At 46.2% G+C, this 15,090-nt stretch overlaps 1 protein-coding gene across 4 annotated transcripts in view; it reads left to right on the top strand.

Annotated features, from left to right (window-relative positions):
- The window catches only part of PEAR1 (platelet endothelial aggregation receptor 1), a 43,212-nt gene that overhangs the window by 20,166 nt on the left and 7,956 nt on the right, over positions 1-15,090 (top strand). For all 4 annotated transcript variants that reach the window (XM_072647303.1, XM_072647305.1, XM_072647304.1 and 1 more), the window contains 13 exons: positions 1,491-1,676; positions 2,988-3,092; positions 7,088-7,188; positions 8,594-8,686; positions 9,177-9,420; positions 10,898-11,015; positions 11,404-11,540; positions 11,682-11,894; positions 12,189-12,363; positions 12,912-13,032; positions 13,437-13,600; positions 13,711-13,813; positions 14,003-14,149. In XM_072647303.1, coding sequence (XP_072503404.1) covers positions 1,570-1,676; positions 2,988-3,092; positions 7,088-7,188; positions 8,594-8,686; positions 9,177-9,420; positions 10,898-11,015; positions 11,404-11,540; positions 11,682-11,894; positions 12,189-12,363; positions 12,912-13,032; positions 13,437-13,600; positions 13,711-13,813; positions 14,003-14,149 — 1,828 coding nt within the window. In that variant the 5' untranslated portion in view covers positions 1,491-1,569. The remainder of the gene's footprint in view (positions 1-1,490; positions 1,677-2,987; positions 3,093-7,087; positions 7,189-8,593; positions 8,687-9,176; positions 9,421-10,897; positions 11,016-11,403; positions 11,541-11,681; positions 11,895-12,188; positions 12,364-12,911; positions 13,033-13,436; positions 13,601-13,710; positions 13,814-14,002; positions 14,150-15,090) is intronic.

Raw genomic sequence — 15,090 nt, forward strand, 5'->3', positions numbered from 1 at the left:
CGCTTGGAGGTATATTATTGTTATCTGCATTTGACAGATGAGGAAAGTGAGGCAGACAGAGGCTAAGTAACTTGCTCAGGGACACACAGCCACTAAATAGGAGGTTAGATTTGAAATGAGGTCTTCCTGACTCCAGGTCTAGTGTTCTATCCCCCGCTGTCCGAAGAAGGAAAAGGAGAGGGTGACCCATCTTAGAGATGGGAAGGAGGCCCTGATGATACTTGGGGAGTATGTGGGGGATGGAGACTGAGGGGTTTTGAGATTCAGGCATCCAGCATTCCGGGATGCTCTTTGGGGATAAGCTGCCTGAAAGTGGGACCTCACTTTCTTTCCAGAAAAAAAAATTACAAGCAGATGTGGTTGCCTTGGGGGGTATGGGGAGAGGAGTTATATCAACACTGAACAGAATCTGAAACCCAGGCCGGGAATGGAGGGCTATGGGTCAAGGAGCAGCTCATTAAATTGATCCCCTTCTTAGCTGGGAGCTGTTCTCCTGAGACAGCGACCTCATCTTCGGATCCTGATTCTCTTCCCACGCTGATGTGAGGCTGTGTGTGCGTGTGTGTGCGTGTGTGTGTGTGTGTGTGTGTGTGTGTGTGTGTGTGTGGTGATGTGGCTCTGGGGGTTTGGGAGGTGGACAACACAGAAGAGTCTAGAACTCTATGATCCTTAAGCACTTAAGTCTTTTAGGCTTAAGGCCTTGAGATGAGAGCTTCCCCTGAGTTCAAATCTCAACTTTGCCATTTATTCTATTTCTGACTGCTCAGTGAGAAAGGAGAGATGGACAGAGACTTAGGAAAGCTAACTCTCAGGGACCAGGTCCCAAGATGAAACTATATACAGGGTCAGATGCCTGAGCTCCTTTTGAGCATCAGAAGATGGAGGGATCATAGGACTGAGAGCTGGCAGAGACTGTAAATCCACATTTAATTCATCTCCCTCATTATACAGATGAGGAAACTGAGGCCCCCAAGGGAGAAGTTACTTTCTTAAGATCACAAAACAAATAATTTTCAAAGCTGGAACTTGAACCCTGGGGGAACTTTTTCTTTCCAAATAGCTTAAGTAGTCAAGGATCCCCGATTTCTAGAATATTAGAGGAGGTAGGGAGCTTTAGAATCCCCCAAACCTAATTCCCTGCCCAACATACTCCTTGCTACAATGGATCCAACAAGTGATAAACTAGCTACTATTTAAATACCACTGGGAATGGGGAGATTACTATAGTACGTTAAGCCTAAAACACCTTTTCTTCACCTTCCCTTTGTTGCTCCTAGCTCTGTATTCTGGAGCCAAAACAATCTTTGAAATAATTGAAGTCAGGGATCCTCCTCCTTCCTCCCCCAACACCAAAAGCATTCTCTTTTCTAAGTTAAGTATCCCCAGTTCTTAGCCTTTTTTTTACATGTAATGACAATGATAAAAACTAACACACATAAGACTTTACTGTTAATAAGTCCTCTGAGTGTATTATTATTCTTATTTTTCAGATGAGGAAACTGAAGTCTACAGGTTTTAGGTGACTTATCCAAGGTCATACAGAAAGTTTCCAGACCCTCAGGTGGCCCCATGCTGTCCAGGATACTGCTACCACTGACTGTTGTCTTCCTCCTCCTGCTGGGACAGGGTAGCACTCTCAACCCTAATGATCCCAATGTCTGTAGCTACTGGGAAAGGTGAGAGATGAAGTCCCCTGGATGATCCTGGGCCATTGTCAATACCAAAGACCCCTCCACTTCCTGGTTTTATTACCCCCTTCCTTTCACAGACCCTTCCACAACTACCTTTTCTCTACTCCTCATTTCTACTGTTCCTGTCTTGGATCCTATCTCTTCCTATTAGTTTCTCTGTCGCTTTCTTTTCTCTTCTTTCAAGCTTTATCTCTATCTATCTTTATCTGTCTCTGACCTAATCTCCGTTCAATCTTTATCCTCATTTCTGTCTCTCTCAATCTGTTTCTTTACCTGTTTCTCAGTCTCTATACCTAATCTTCTCCTAAATCTCTCTTTTTCCAGTATGTAATCATTATACACCACATCTTTCTTTTTTATTGTCTCTCATTTTGTCTCTCTCTTGGCACCATCTGTGTCTCTGTTCCATCTCCATAAAGATCCCTATCTCTTTCACTACCCTTGTCTCTGTCTCTTTCTGTCATTGGGGAAGGCACTGGGGAATTTGTTAAGATTTACCATAACCCAGTTGGGGTCACGGAAGGAAAGGAGGCAAGTGATGGGAAGGACGAAGGGAAGAGAAATAAAAAAGAGGAAAGAAAAAAAGATCAGAGAGCAGAGTTTGGCTCCAAATGCCCAAGTATGAGATGGGACTGGAAGTTTGACCTGGGCTTGGCTTATGAATTCCAGATGTGTTGGGAGGGTAGGATAAGGGAGGGAGAGGGTGGGGTCCAGATATCAAGAAATGAATGGTTCCATATGAGTATTTTGAGGGAAACTACCTTAAGTATTCCAGATGTTGGGAGAGGTGTCTAAGACATGAGATTTCTGCCCCCCTAAAATATCCCATCAAACTATGACATTCTTTGAATCTGTAATTCTGAGATTGAGGAATGGGGCATGAAGTTCTCTAAGTTTTCAAATAGATGGATAGAGAGAGGATTCCTTTATCCTTGTTATCTCTTAGATTAGGTAACTATTTCTGATGAACATGATGGAGCTAATTCAAATACTGGGGAATTATTTCAGAAGTTAGGGTAACTTTCAACATTTTTAAGCTTGTAAAAAATTCCCCAAATGTAACCTAAAAGACATATTGACTCACAGTCCAACCTATACCTTGAATCTAACTCCATGGGTTCTACTTAGGGAGTCCTATTTAAAGAAAAAGTAACTGAAGCCCAAATTGGGGAGCAGGGAGAAATGCTTTACCAGGGTCACACAGCAGAGTTATTGACCGACCCAGGACTTGTAACAATGTCTTCTGATGCCCTTGGTTAGGGGTGCTATGCCATGTTGACTGTTCTTCCACCCTAGTTACACCACTACAATGAAGGAATCCTACTCTCATCCCTACACTCAACTTCCCACTGAGCCATGCAACCAGCCTTGGGGTCATGATCATTCCTGTCCTCAGCCAAAGTAAGTACTTCTCCCAATCCATCAGCCTTCAAGGAGAAAGCCTCTGGAGGTTCAGGATGCTCTGGACTTCAAGGTATCAGCCCTGCTTCTGTCTCCTTCACTTGATCAGCAGTCACTTTGTTGTCTTTTTTTTTTTCAGTTGTGTCTGATTCTTGGTGACCCCATTTAGATTTTCTTGGCTAAGATACTGGAGTGGTTTGCCATTTCCTTTTCCAGCTCATCTTACAGATGAGGAACCTGAGGCAAATAGGGTTAAGTAATTTGTCCAGGATCATATAGCTAGTAAGTCTCTGAGGTCAGATTTGAACTCAGGGAGATGAGTCTTACTGACTTCAGGCCCAGCGCTCTGTGAACTATGGCGCCACCTAGCTGCCCCAGCAATCACTTATTAAGTGATTACGATGTGCCAGGCATTGTGCTAGATCCAGACAAAAGTGTTAACAATCCCTGTCCTCGAGGAGCAATTGTACCCAACAAAATAGCATGCCCCTTCTCTGATAATGACACGTGCCAGGCCCTGTGCTTTACAGTTATTATGTCATTCAGTCCTTGCAACAACCCTTGGAGATACATGCTACTATTACCCTCATTTTGCAGATAAGAAAATGGAGGTAAACAGAGTAAGGGACTTGACCAAGGTCACAAAGCTAGTAAGTATCTGAGGCAGGATGTGAACTCAGGTCTTCTATGCTCCAGGTCTAGCACTCTATCCAGTGAGTCACTCTGATGCACCAGCCCTCCTTCTGAGCAAAGAAGGTTTTGCACAGAAGGTGTTTTGATATCCTCTATAAGAGGGTTTCTTAACTTGGGGTCTTTGGACCCATTTCAGAGGAGTCTATGAACTTGGAAAGGAAAAAGTTAATTGCATCTTTATTTTCACTAACCTCTAGCTGAAATTGAGTATTTGTTTCAATTCTTTGAAATCATGATTCTGAGAGGAGATTCATGGGCTTCACCAGCCTGCTGAAGAGGTCCATGATAGATGAAAGGATTAAGAAACCCCTGATCTAGTCCAATGCATACCCAAGCCGAAATTCTTTGTACTATGGCCCCACCCAATGGCCACCTAGTGATTGAAAGCCTTCCAGGAGTCCGGTAACTTACTACCAGCCTGTTTTGGGATAGTTCTAACTGGTGGAAAGTTTTTTCTTCACATTGAACCAAAATCTACCTTCAAATAATCACTTCTAAGTATTGCTTCTGGTCCTCGTTTCTATGGTCAATTGAATTCGATAAGCATTTAAGTACCTATTAATGTACCAGACTAATGGAAACTTAGCACAATGGACAGAGGGCTGGCTTCATCAGAGGAAGTCCTAGCTTTAAATTCCTGCCTCTGACACATACCAGTTGTGTGACCAGGCAAGTTACATAACTGTTAAGTGCCCCAAACAATGTTTTAAGATTCTAAGCTGCAGAGCCGGGCCGATCTGCCTTGACAGAGGGAATTTTCTCTAGGGATTTCCCTTCTATCAGTGAAGTCCCAGTGCCCAACCCTATCCTCTTAAGATGGTATTGGTCCTAATGGGGATACAGGGACAAAAAACCCCAACAAAACAGTCCCATTCTCAATAAATTTGCTTTCTATTAGAAGATATAACTCATAAAACAAAATAATTTGAGGAGGTAGAGAGTACCAAGAATGATGTGGTACCTAAGGTGAGCCTTGAGGGAAACTTACAACTCTAAGATGTAGAGGTACAAGACTTTCCAGTCTTTCCAGGTTTTTCTGAAATCTGCCTGTTGTGAGGAGTTTTAAATAGCAGTCTGAGAAGTTTACATTTTGTTGTATAGGTAATAAGTAGTCACTGAAGACTTTTGAGATTGAGTGGAATGGTCATAATTATGACTTAGGAGAGTTATTTTGGCAGTTGTGTGGAGGTTGAGTTGGAGAGGTGGGGAGACTGGAGGCTATCTTAATTGTTCAGGTAAGAGACACTGGGAGCCTGAACCAGAGTGGTGGTTATATGAAAAAAAGGGGTTGGATGAGAGAGATGCCAGGGAGATAGACTGAACAAGCCTTGGCAACTAATTAAATGTGTTTGATGGGGAACAGAGAAGAGTCAAGATTCCTGACCTTGGGATCCTGGGTGATCAGAAAGATATTACCCTTGATAGAAATAGGGAAGTTTGCAAGAGAGAGCAGGGTAAAGGGAAAGGTGATGAGTTCTTGAACTTGCCAAGTCTGAGATTCATCTAGGAGAGAAGTCTGGCAGGTGGTTGGTGAGTTGAGGAAAGAGACTGGGCACCACAAAGAGTGCTGCTACAAATGTTTTTGTACATGTGGGACCCTTTCCCATTTCTATGATCTCTTGGGGATACGGTCCTAGAAGCGGTATTGCTGGGTCAAAGGGTGTGCACATTTTTGTAGCCCTTTGGGCATAGTTCCAAATTGCTCTCCAGAATGGTTGGATCAGCTCACAGCTCCACTAACGATGAATTAGTGTTCGAACTCTCCCACATCTTTTCCAACATTTATCATCTTCTTGTTTTGTCATGTTAGCCAATCTGATAGGTGTGATGTGGTACCTCAGAGTTGTTTTGATTTGCAGCTCTCTAATCAATAGTGATTTAGAGCATTTTTTCATATGACTATAGATAGCTTTAATTTCTTCCTCTGAAAACTGCCTTTTCATATCCTTTGACCATTTATCAATTGGGGAATGGCCAAACAAGTTGCGGTATATGAATGTAATGGAAGACTATTGTATTATAAGAAATGATGAATAGGAAGACTTCAGAGAGGCCTGGAAAGACTTATATGATCTGATGCTGAGTGAAAGGAGCAGAATCAGGAGAACTTTGTACACAGCAACAACCACAATGTATGAGGAATTTTTCTGGTAGACCTAGTACTTCATTGCTATGCAAGGACTTAACAAATTCCCAGTGGACTCTTGAGGCAAAACACCTTCCACATCCAGAGAAAGAACTATGGAATTGGATCACAGAATGAAGCAGACCATTTTCTTTTGTATTGTGTTTTGTTTTGTTTTATGATTTCTCCCATTCATTTTAATTCTTCTATGCAACATGACTAAGGTGAAAATGTATTTAATAGGAATGTATGTGTAGAACCTATATAAGATTGCATGCCGTCTCAGGGAGGGAGTGGGGAGGGAAGGGAGAAGATGGGGGAGGGAGGGAAAAAAATCTAAGATATGTGGAAGTGATTATAGAACACTGAAAACCAATAAAATAATTTAATAAAAAAAAAAAAGAGATTGGTGCTGGATACATAGATCTGAGAGACATAAGACCATAGCTTCAGGATTGGAAGGGACTTTTTTACCTAGCCTAGAGACTGGCATATAATAGGCACGTAAGAAGTACTTGTTGATTCATCCACTGATTTAGTTTCATTCCCCAATTTGAGGGGAGGATGAGGAAATTGAGGCCCACAGAGATGACTTGCCCAAGGTCTCACAAGTAAAGTGGCAGAGACAGAATTCAAACCTGGGTCTTCTGGTTCTAAATCCATACAATCTTTCAATATGTTGACATAAGGAATTTGCAGACATGAAAATAGTCATATCTTTATCACATGAACTGAGTTAGTCACCTTCCTCTTCATCCTGTCCTTTTACTGCTGATTTTTTTTTTAACTCAAATGTAATACTTTCACCTTAATAGTCATATCATCTAGCCATCTCTCCTTTGGAAAAGACCATTCTCAGTCTATCTTATGACAGACAGATTCTGGGAGGGGAAAGATATATGTATGAGTATGTGGTTCAACTGTGACATGTTTGTGGTTCTGATGTTAGGAGATAGGGAATGCAGTTCTTCTAGTTTCTAAATAGGCCCCAGAGAGAGGGGGGCTTCATTTACCCTTCTGTTATCTTTTGAATCAGACAGATGGGAAGCCCTCCTTCAAATCAAACCCCAATTGCTCTTACTGTAGTCTGAATGGATTTCCTCCTCCTATAAACTCTGTGGATGCACGGAAGCCTTCTCCCTCTCTCCTCACTCTCTTCCTTCTGATCCAATCCTAGGATTGTGTACCGCACAGCTTATCGCCAGGCAGTGAAGGTAGATCACCGGAGGCGCCTTCGGTGTTGCCAAGGCTACTATGAGAGCAGTGGAGCCTGTGTCCGTGAGTCCAGTCAGACCCCACCCCCTCCTACGCATCCCTGAATCTTGGCCTTGCCTACCACATCTGGCCCCCAACCATCCCCACATGTGCTGAGTTAGCAGCAAATGGTCCAGGGAGGTGGGAGGTTCAAAGCAATAGGGAAATATCAACTTGTGGAATGTGAGTAAAATTTGGCCCCAGCCCTTCAATGGGGTCTAACTTGTCGACCCTAAGCCCCGCCCCCCCCCCCCCCCCCCCCCGCCTTTCCCAAAAGTGCCTCTGTCTCTCTTTCCATCCTTTCTGGATTGCTTTTCTTTCTTTCCCTAGCCTCTCTCCCTTTTTTCCTCCCTCCCTCCATTCCTTCTTTCCTTCCTTGCTTCCTTCCTCTCTCCCTCTTTCTTCCTTCCCTCGTTCCTTCCTTCTTTCTTTCCTTCCCTCATTTCTCTCCTTCTTCCTCCCTTCTTTCCTTCATTTCTTCCTTCCTTTCTCTCTCACACCTCTCTCTGTCTCCTTATTCTCTCTCTCCCCCTCCCTCCTTCCATTTTCTCTCTGTCTCTCTCTTCCTTCCTCTTCCTTCTTTCCTCTCTGCCTGACTCTATCTCTCTCTCCTCTGCCTCCCTCTTAACCCTTCTCTCTCTCTCTCTCCCTCTCTCTCTCTCTGTCTCCCCTTTGAAGACCTAGGGCAAAATCTTGGCTCTGCCACATATGACATTGAGGCTCAGCCTCAATGAGACTATTTTCCCATGCACAAATGAGAATATTACTTGTACTATCCACCTCTCTAGGTTGTTGGGAGGAAAGCGCTGTACACAGCTTCCAATTATGGGCTATTATTATTGTCTTTCTATCTTGGTTCTGTCTATGTATCTCTTTCACATCCTATCTGCTTTTATCCATGTGTGCCTCTCTCTGTATGTTCCCATTTTTGTCTCCCTTTCTCTGTCTTCTCATTTTTTGTACTACCTCTCCCTTAGTTTCCTCACTCCCCGTTCCTTGGCCTCCCCAAGGATCCCTGCTCTGCTTTATCCTTCTCTAGCTTCACTCTTCTTCTATTTCCAGAGCCTCTCCTTTTTCTCCCCAAGCCCAGCTTGAACAACGTCAGCCTCTAATCTCCAGGCTGGATGAGTTCTTGGAAATGAGAGGCAGTAATGGAAATGACCCAGGTCCCAGAGTCAGGAGGCCTCCTTTCTCCTGGCTCTGACACATACTGGTTGTGAAAGACTGGTGTTTATTTCTTTCACTTATTAAATAGGGATAAAGATGCCTGCCCAACATTGTTACAAAGTTATTGTGAGGAAAGTGGAGTAGAAATGGGGTATTCTGATCTTCTGAAATAGCTGGAGATGGGGCTGGGCTTTGGTAGCTTTGGGGAAAAAGGGGCAAGTCTGTTTCCTTCACCACTCTCCCCCCCCACCCCCATCCCCAGCTCTGTGTTCTCAGGAGTGTGTCCATGGCCGATGCATTGCTCCAGATCGATGCCAATGCGAGAATGGTTGGAGGGGGGATGACTGCTCTTCCTGTAAGTATCCCCAGTTGGGCCCTCTCTTGTCCATACCCTCCTGGAACCCCTCTCTATCATGGAAGAACCCCAGAGAGATTCAGGAGGTAGAGGAGGGGATGATGGATGGGGATTGTGAGGAAAATCTAGGAGCTGGGACTGGGACCCAAAGCAGGCTTGGGCAACTCTAAGGATTAGAAAGAGGGAGACACAAAGCAGCAGAAATAAAGAGGACACAGAGAGAGACAGAGAGAGATAAGAAGAAGAGAGAGAAAGAGGAGGAAGAAAGGAAGGAGGGAGAGAGAGCCCCAAAGAGGCAGAGACAAAGGAAGAGACAGAGAAACTGAGAAATACAAAGAGGAAATGATAAAGAAATAGAGAGATTACAGAAGAAAGTAGAAGCCTAAGCAGGGACAAAGATTGGAGAGTAACCAGGAGCCCCAGGTCAGGTAAGTGAGGGTATGATCTCCCAATGATTGACTGTGCCTATGATTCCACCCCCATTCCTCAGCTTGCCCCTTGCAGTTGTGGGGCAAAAACTGCGAACATTTCTGTGAATGTGGCAACAACAGCACTTGTGACCCCAAGACTGGAGTTTGTGTCTGCCCTCCTGGCTTCCAGCCTCCCGGATGCTTCCAGCCCTGCCCACCTGGTTTCTATGGGCCTGCTTGCCTGGCCCAATGCCATTGCCATGGAGCCTCCTGTGACTTCCAGACGGGGGCCTGTCACTGTCCTGCCAACCGCACCGGGCCCAGGTAAGCATCTTGGGAGTTGAGACACACCTTGGCATAAACCTAGAGATACATACTTACTCACATGGACATTTACACAAAGGTAATGCACAAATATAGTCATAAAGATGTATGAATATACAGATATAGAATCATAGTAGTGGATTTTATGAAGGGGTTTAACCAGTTTGTTGGGGGGGAGGAGAGATAACCCCAGTCACTGACACTTGATCAGAAGTTGTCCTTAATCTTTTTAACAAGGAGTCCATCTCCCTGTGGAGGTTATAGACAAGCCCAAAGCCCAGCCTTGTGTTCCTGGGGGTATGTCCATAGTTGCTGCATGGACAATCCCATAGGCCCCATAGGGAGATGCTCCCAAATGTTCTCAAACAAAGCCTTATCTTCCTTCTAGTTCCATAAGAGGCTTTGTTGGTCAGTGGATGGAGCATTGAGTGTAGCATTTGAATCTCATTTCTGTCACTTTACTGCCTTTCTGACCTTGGGTAATTCACTTAATTTCTGAACCTGTTTCCCCATCTATAAAATGATGGGAGTGGACTTAACGATGTCTCAGGTTCCTTTTGGCTCTAAAGTTTGAGCCTATGAACCCATAAGCTAATGAGGCAACTCACTTAACCAACTTCTCACATGGTCCATTTTCTTACTCAATGCAGGAACTCCCAACAGAATGTTCCTGCCTGAACACTTCCTGTAACTGGGAGCTCACTGACTCATGAAGCAACCCATTCCACTCTAGGCAGCTCTTATTTTTTGGAGCCAAAATATGTCTCTCTGGAAACTCTACCAGTATTTTTGGCTTTGCATTTTAATCATTCCAATGGCAGACCTTTACATTCTTGAAGGCAGCAAGTGTTCCCAAAGTTTTCTCCAAGCTAAATGTTGGCACTTTCTTTAGTTGATCATCCTCTGACATGGCTTCCCACCCCCCCACCCCCATTCTGGCCATGGTTATGTTTCAGTTGTTAAACTCCCTCCTAAAATATGGTGACTAGAGTAGAATACAGTGTGAATCTAGGTGTGGTCTAACCTGGACAGTCTAGCATGACTTCTACCTCCTTTCTGGACATTGTCACACCATATTGCTGGCTCAAGTTGTTTGCCAAAAGCCCCTTGAACTGTTCATAACCATATTTTTCTTATCCTGTAGACATACAGTTGAGTTTTTAGATTTGTGTGTGTGACTTCGCATGTATTACCTAATTAATTTGGAGTTTTCTGATTAGAAATTCAGTATACCCTCTCCTAAGTTCCTATTCCCTCACTCCCTCTCAGTAAATGTTTGCTGAATGTAATTGAATCCCTACCATCAACTAATGGTCTTACCAGTGGGAGTATAAAACAGCAACATTTCTACTTATGCTATTTTATCCATAGGTATTTTAAAAAGCCTATTCCATACTAGACCATCTAGTGCAGGTTGAATGGAGTGAAGACTTCTCCCTTCCCTCCTGCCTGATCCAGGCCTTATCTTACTCCACAGCTGTGAGATACCGTGTCATCTGGCTGCCGTTGGCTTCTCCTGCCCCAGAAGCCATCCCTGCCAAAATGGGGGTATCTACAACCTTGACCAGAACTGCACTTGCCCCCCAGGCTGGATGGTAGGAGGGATGGGGGTAGTTGGTGGGAGAGCACTGGGAGTCCCTGGGGAAGGACTGTCAGAAGCTGGAGGGGGCTTCTGGAGACTAGAAGTGGGGTGGACTCATAGTGGAGGACAGCGAGATTGCTGGGGTCAAGGTTATTGCCAGGGAGAGGTTTCTGTGGAGGTGTGCTGGGAGGGAGTGGGGTGTGAGTGGCAGAAGTAGTACAGCTCCTAGGAAATAACAGTGGAGACAGTGAGGGCCCTAGTACTCCCTGGTGACAAGGCATTTAATAAATGTTTGTTGGTTTCCCAAATAGATAAATGGATTCCATATGGCTTCTCTTAGCACTGGGAACTCTGAGAATTCCTGGGGACTTTTATGACACCCTCTACTCTGTTCTTTTCAGGGTGCCATTTGTTCCCTGCCATGCCCAGAGGGCCGCTATGGAAGGGGTTGCACCCAGGAGTGTCGCTGCCATAACGGTGGCCAATGCGACCCCATCCTAGGGCAGTGTCACTGTGCTCCAGGATACATCGGAGACAGGTGAATGGGAGGTGCAGGGGCTGAATCTGAAAAGGGTGGGGTCTAGGGTGCCTAGTGGGTGGGGGCGTGGGCAGAGCCTTGGCCAAGCAGTGGGTGGGGGTGGAGCATGGAAGGGCTATCCTCACTGAGCTAGGTGCCCAGGTGCCGGGAGGAGTGCCCAGTGAATCGTTTTGGCCAAGATTGTGCAGAGACCTGCGACTGCGCCCCCGGGGCCCGCTGCTACTCAGCCGACGGGGCATGTCTATGCGAGCACGGCTTCTCTGGGGATCGCTGCACTGAGCGCCTCTGCCCTGAGGGTAGCTACGGTCTCGCCTGCGAGGCGTCCTGCACTTGTCATCCAGAGCATAGCCTCAGGTGAGGAGTCTCTGGATGGGCATGGGAGGGTCCCAGAGGGAGGGTCTTAGTAAGGAGAAGCAGTAGAGGGAAGAAAGGGAAGAAAGAAAGGATGTGACACGGGCTTCCTGCAGCCCCTGTCCTCTCCCTGGGGGTCTCCCTGGCTCTCCGACCTTGGGCTGGCCACCTTCTCCACAAGAAGAGGCTAGGACCGGCCTCCCTGGGCTGGTGGGAACAGGGTTAGAGAATCCAGAGGATCCCAGTTTTGTGGACTGGACCTCCTGGAGAATTCGGTCCCTCTTGCTCTGTTCACAGCTGCCATCCCATGAGCGGTGAGTGCTCCTGCAGGCCAGGATGGGCTGGCCTGCACTGCAATGAGAGCTGTCCCCCGGGCACCCATGGGCCTGGCTGTCAGGAACCTTGCCTCTGCCTGCACGGAGGCACCTGCCAGGCTGAAAATGGCCACTGCCTTTGTCCCCCGGGCTACACAGTGAGTGAGCCAACAGGGTCTGCCCAATTCACTGCCCCATTGGTACTGGAAAGCCCCCAACTGAGCCTCACATGCATAGAAGACAGGGACCCTAGAGACCTTATCTCCACCCCCATCTCCCAACTACCTTGTTCCAGGAGACACCAGGACCCTGAGCCCCATCTTCTAGAGCCTGTCTTCCCTTCCAAAAGATGCAAGGAACCCAGAATCCCCTTCACTCCCCCCTGTCCCCACTTCCAGCTGCTTTACCCCTAGGATATCCAAGGAGTTCCACCTTACCATCTCTAGGGAGAGAGGAAGAGGAATTCCATTTCCATATCCTGGAAGACTCTATCTACCTTTTTGGTCAGGTCTGACTTTTTGGCATCCCTTGGCAACCCCTGCTTCTCCTCCTGGAGGCAGACCTCCTTTCTGATTTGGCAGGAAAGGAACAGTGTATCCCCTTTGACTGACCCCTCTCCCAGACTGAGGGACTAAGGGGGAAGGGGTGCTGTGTGGACAAGGTGCTCTACTCCTCTCTCATTGGTCTTTGGGCTGGGCTCTTTCAGGGCCCCCACTGTTCCAGCCTCTGCCCTCTGGACACATTTGGGATCAACTGCTCCCAGAGCTGTTCCTGTGTGCATGCTCTTACCTGCTCCCCAATCGATGGCACGTGCAACTGCAAGGAAGGTCTGTAAAGACCTTTGGGGGGGGGTCAGGGCCTAAGGATGAGGGAGGGCTTAGCTAGCAGGTCAAAGGTAGAGCCATGGGAGGGGACACCGTGGGATTGAGAACTGAAGTCAGAACTGGAACAGGGTTTGAGATTTGGGATAGGGTTAGGTTCTAGGGGGTTGGAGTCCAGGCTTGGAAGAATTCTAAGAAGAGGAAGCCCTGGAAGGAAGAAGGGAGAGAGGCAAAAGTCATAGGGTAAGGCTCAGGATTAGATGGTATAACTGAGTTGGGGAAGGGGGAGCTCTAGGAAACTATCTTGGTTTGAGAGTTCTGATGGGACTCAGTCCATACTTAGAGTCCTTGGTAAGGAAAGAATGAGAAGAGGAAAAGTCATTAGTCCTCAGGAACGCTCTTTCCTTCAGGATGGCAGAAAGGCAACTGCTCTGTGCCTTGCCCTGAGGGCACCTGGGGATTTGGCTGCAATGCCAGCTGCCAGTGTGCCCATGGGGCTGCCTGTAGTCCCCAGACAGGAGCCTGCTCCTGCACCCCTGGCTGGCGTGGTGATAAATGCCAGCTTCCCTGCCTGGTGAGTGCCAGTGGTAAGGAAAGGATCTTGGAGGGTGATACTGTTAAGCCCCATTCCTTACTAACTGAGCCCTCCCCTGCTGACTCAACTTTCCCTTTTTTTTCCCTAAGAAGGGGCAGTTTGGACTAGGCTGTGCCAGTCACTGTGATTGCAAACATGCAGAAGGCTGTGACCCTATTCATGGGCATTGCCAATGCCAACCTGGATGGACAGGTGAGCAAATCAAATATCTAGGTCATCCAGCTGGGGATCTTGGGGAAGATCCTTGGAAAGCAATGTCTCGGGCCTCCTCCCCACTGAGCCCTCCCCCACCTCCATGTCCCATCCCAAAGCTGATGGGGATTGATGCCCTCTAGGTAGAAGGATCCCTTTCAACCTGTACACCCTCTGCTGGGTCCACAGGACTCCACTGTGACCTTCCATGCCCTGAGGGTTTCTGGGGACCCCACTGCAATAACTCCTGTACCTGCAAGAATGGGGGGACCTGCATACCTGAGAATGGGAGCTGCATCTGTGTGCCTGGCTACCGGGGTCCTTCTTGCCAGAGAAGTGAGTGACTCTCCTTATTTCCCTATCCTCTTCCCTTTCTCTCATCTAGATATTCAGTTGTCAGTCAACAAACGTTTGTGAAGTGCTGACTATGTTCTAGATGTGATGTTAAGTATTCAGGATACAAAGAATCCAAAAAACTGTCCCTGCCCTCATGGAATTCACATTTTCATGTGGGTGACTATATACATGTAATCTATAGACAGAGAAGGTGATCTCAGAGGAAAGGCACTAGGTAAGAATGTGGGATTTGTTATAAACCTAAAAGAAATCAGAGAACTAAGAGGTGGAGGTAAGGAGGGAGAACATATTCTTCCTTCAACCCTTGGAGACTTTACTTCTAGCTCTGTAGACTCCTAAAATCTTAGTTGGAAAATGCCTTCTAAAGCATAATCTCTAGATTTGGTTGGATCCAACTGCCTGCTTGTACATGAGGTGTCAGACATGTGACCCACCACTCTTGAATGAGACTAAAATGTGATTGGAAAATATTTAACAAAATAAAGATACCATAAAATATGAAGGTACAATAAAACATTGAATAAAGATACAATAAAACACAATAAAAACATTTAACTTTGCACTTTAAAACTAAGTCAATCTATGGCCCACAGAGATCTTTACTTATGGGGGATCAGTGGCCCTATTTCTGTTTGAATGGGAAACCACTGATGGAGCAATAGAATGCTTGACTTGGAGTCAGAAAGACTACAGTTCAAATTCTGCCTCTGACGTGCTGTGTGATCAAAAGCAAATTGCAACCTCTACGAGCCTCCGTTTTCTCATCTGTAAAGTGGAGTGATAGTATTTGTAATACATGCTTCCGAGGGCTTTTGTGAGGTTCCAGTGAGATGATGTATTTAAAGGAATTTGTAACCCTCAACATGCTACAGAATGCCAGGTGTTATGAATAAGGAAACTAAGTCTGAGGGGAAGTCACT

Source organism: Notamacropus eugenii, chromosome 2 (genome assembly GCF_028372415.1).
Source record: "Notamacropus eugenii isolate mMacEug1 chromosome 2, mMacEug1.pri_v2, whole genome shotgun sequence".
In the NCBI taxonomy this organism is placed as follows: Eukaryota; Metazoa; Chordata; class Mammalia; order Diprotodontia; family Macropodidae; genus Notamacropus; species Notamacropus eugenii.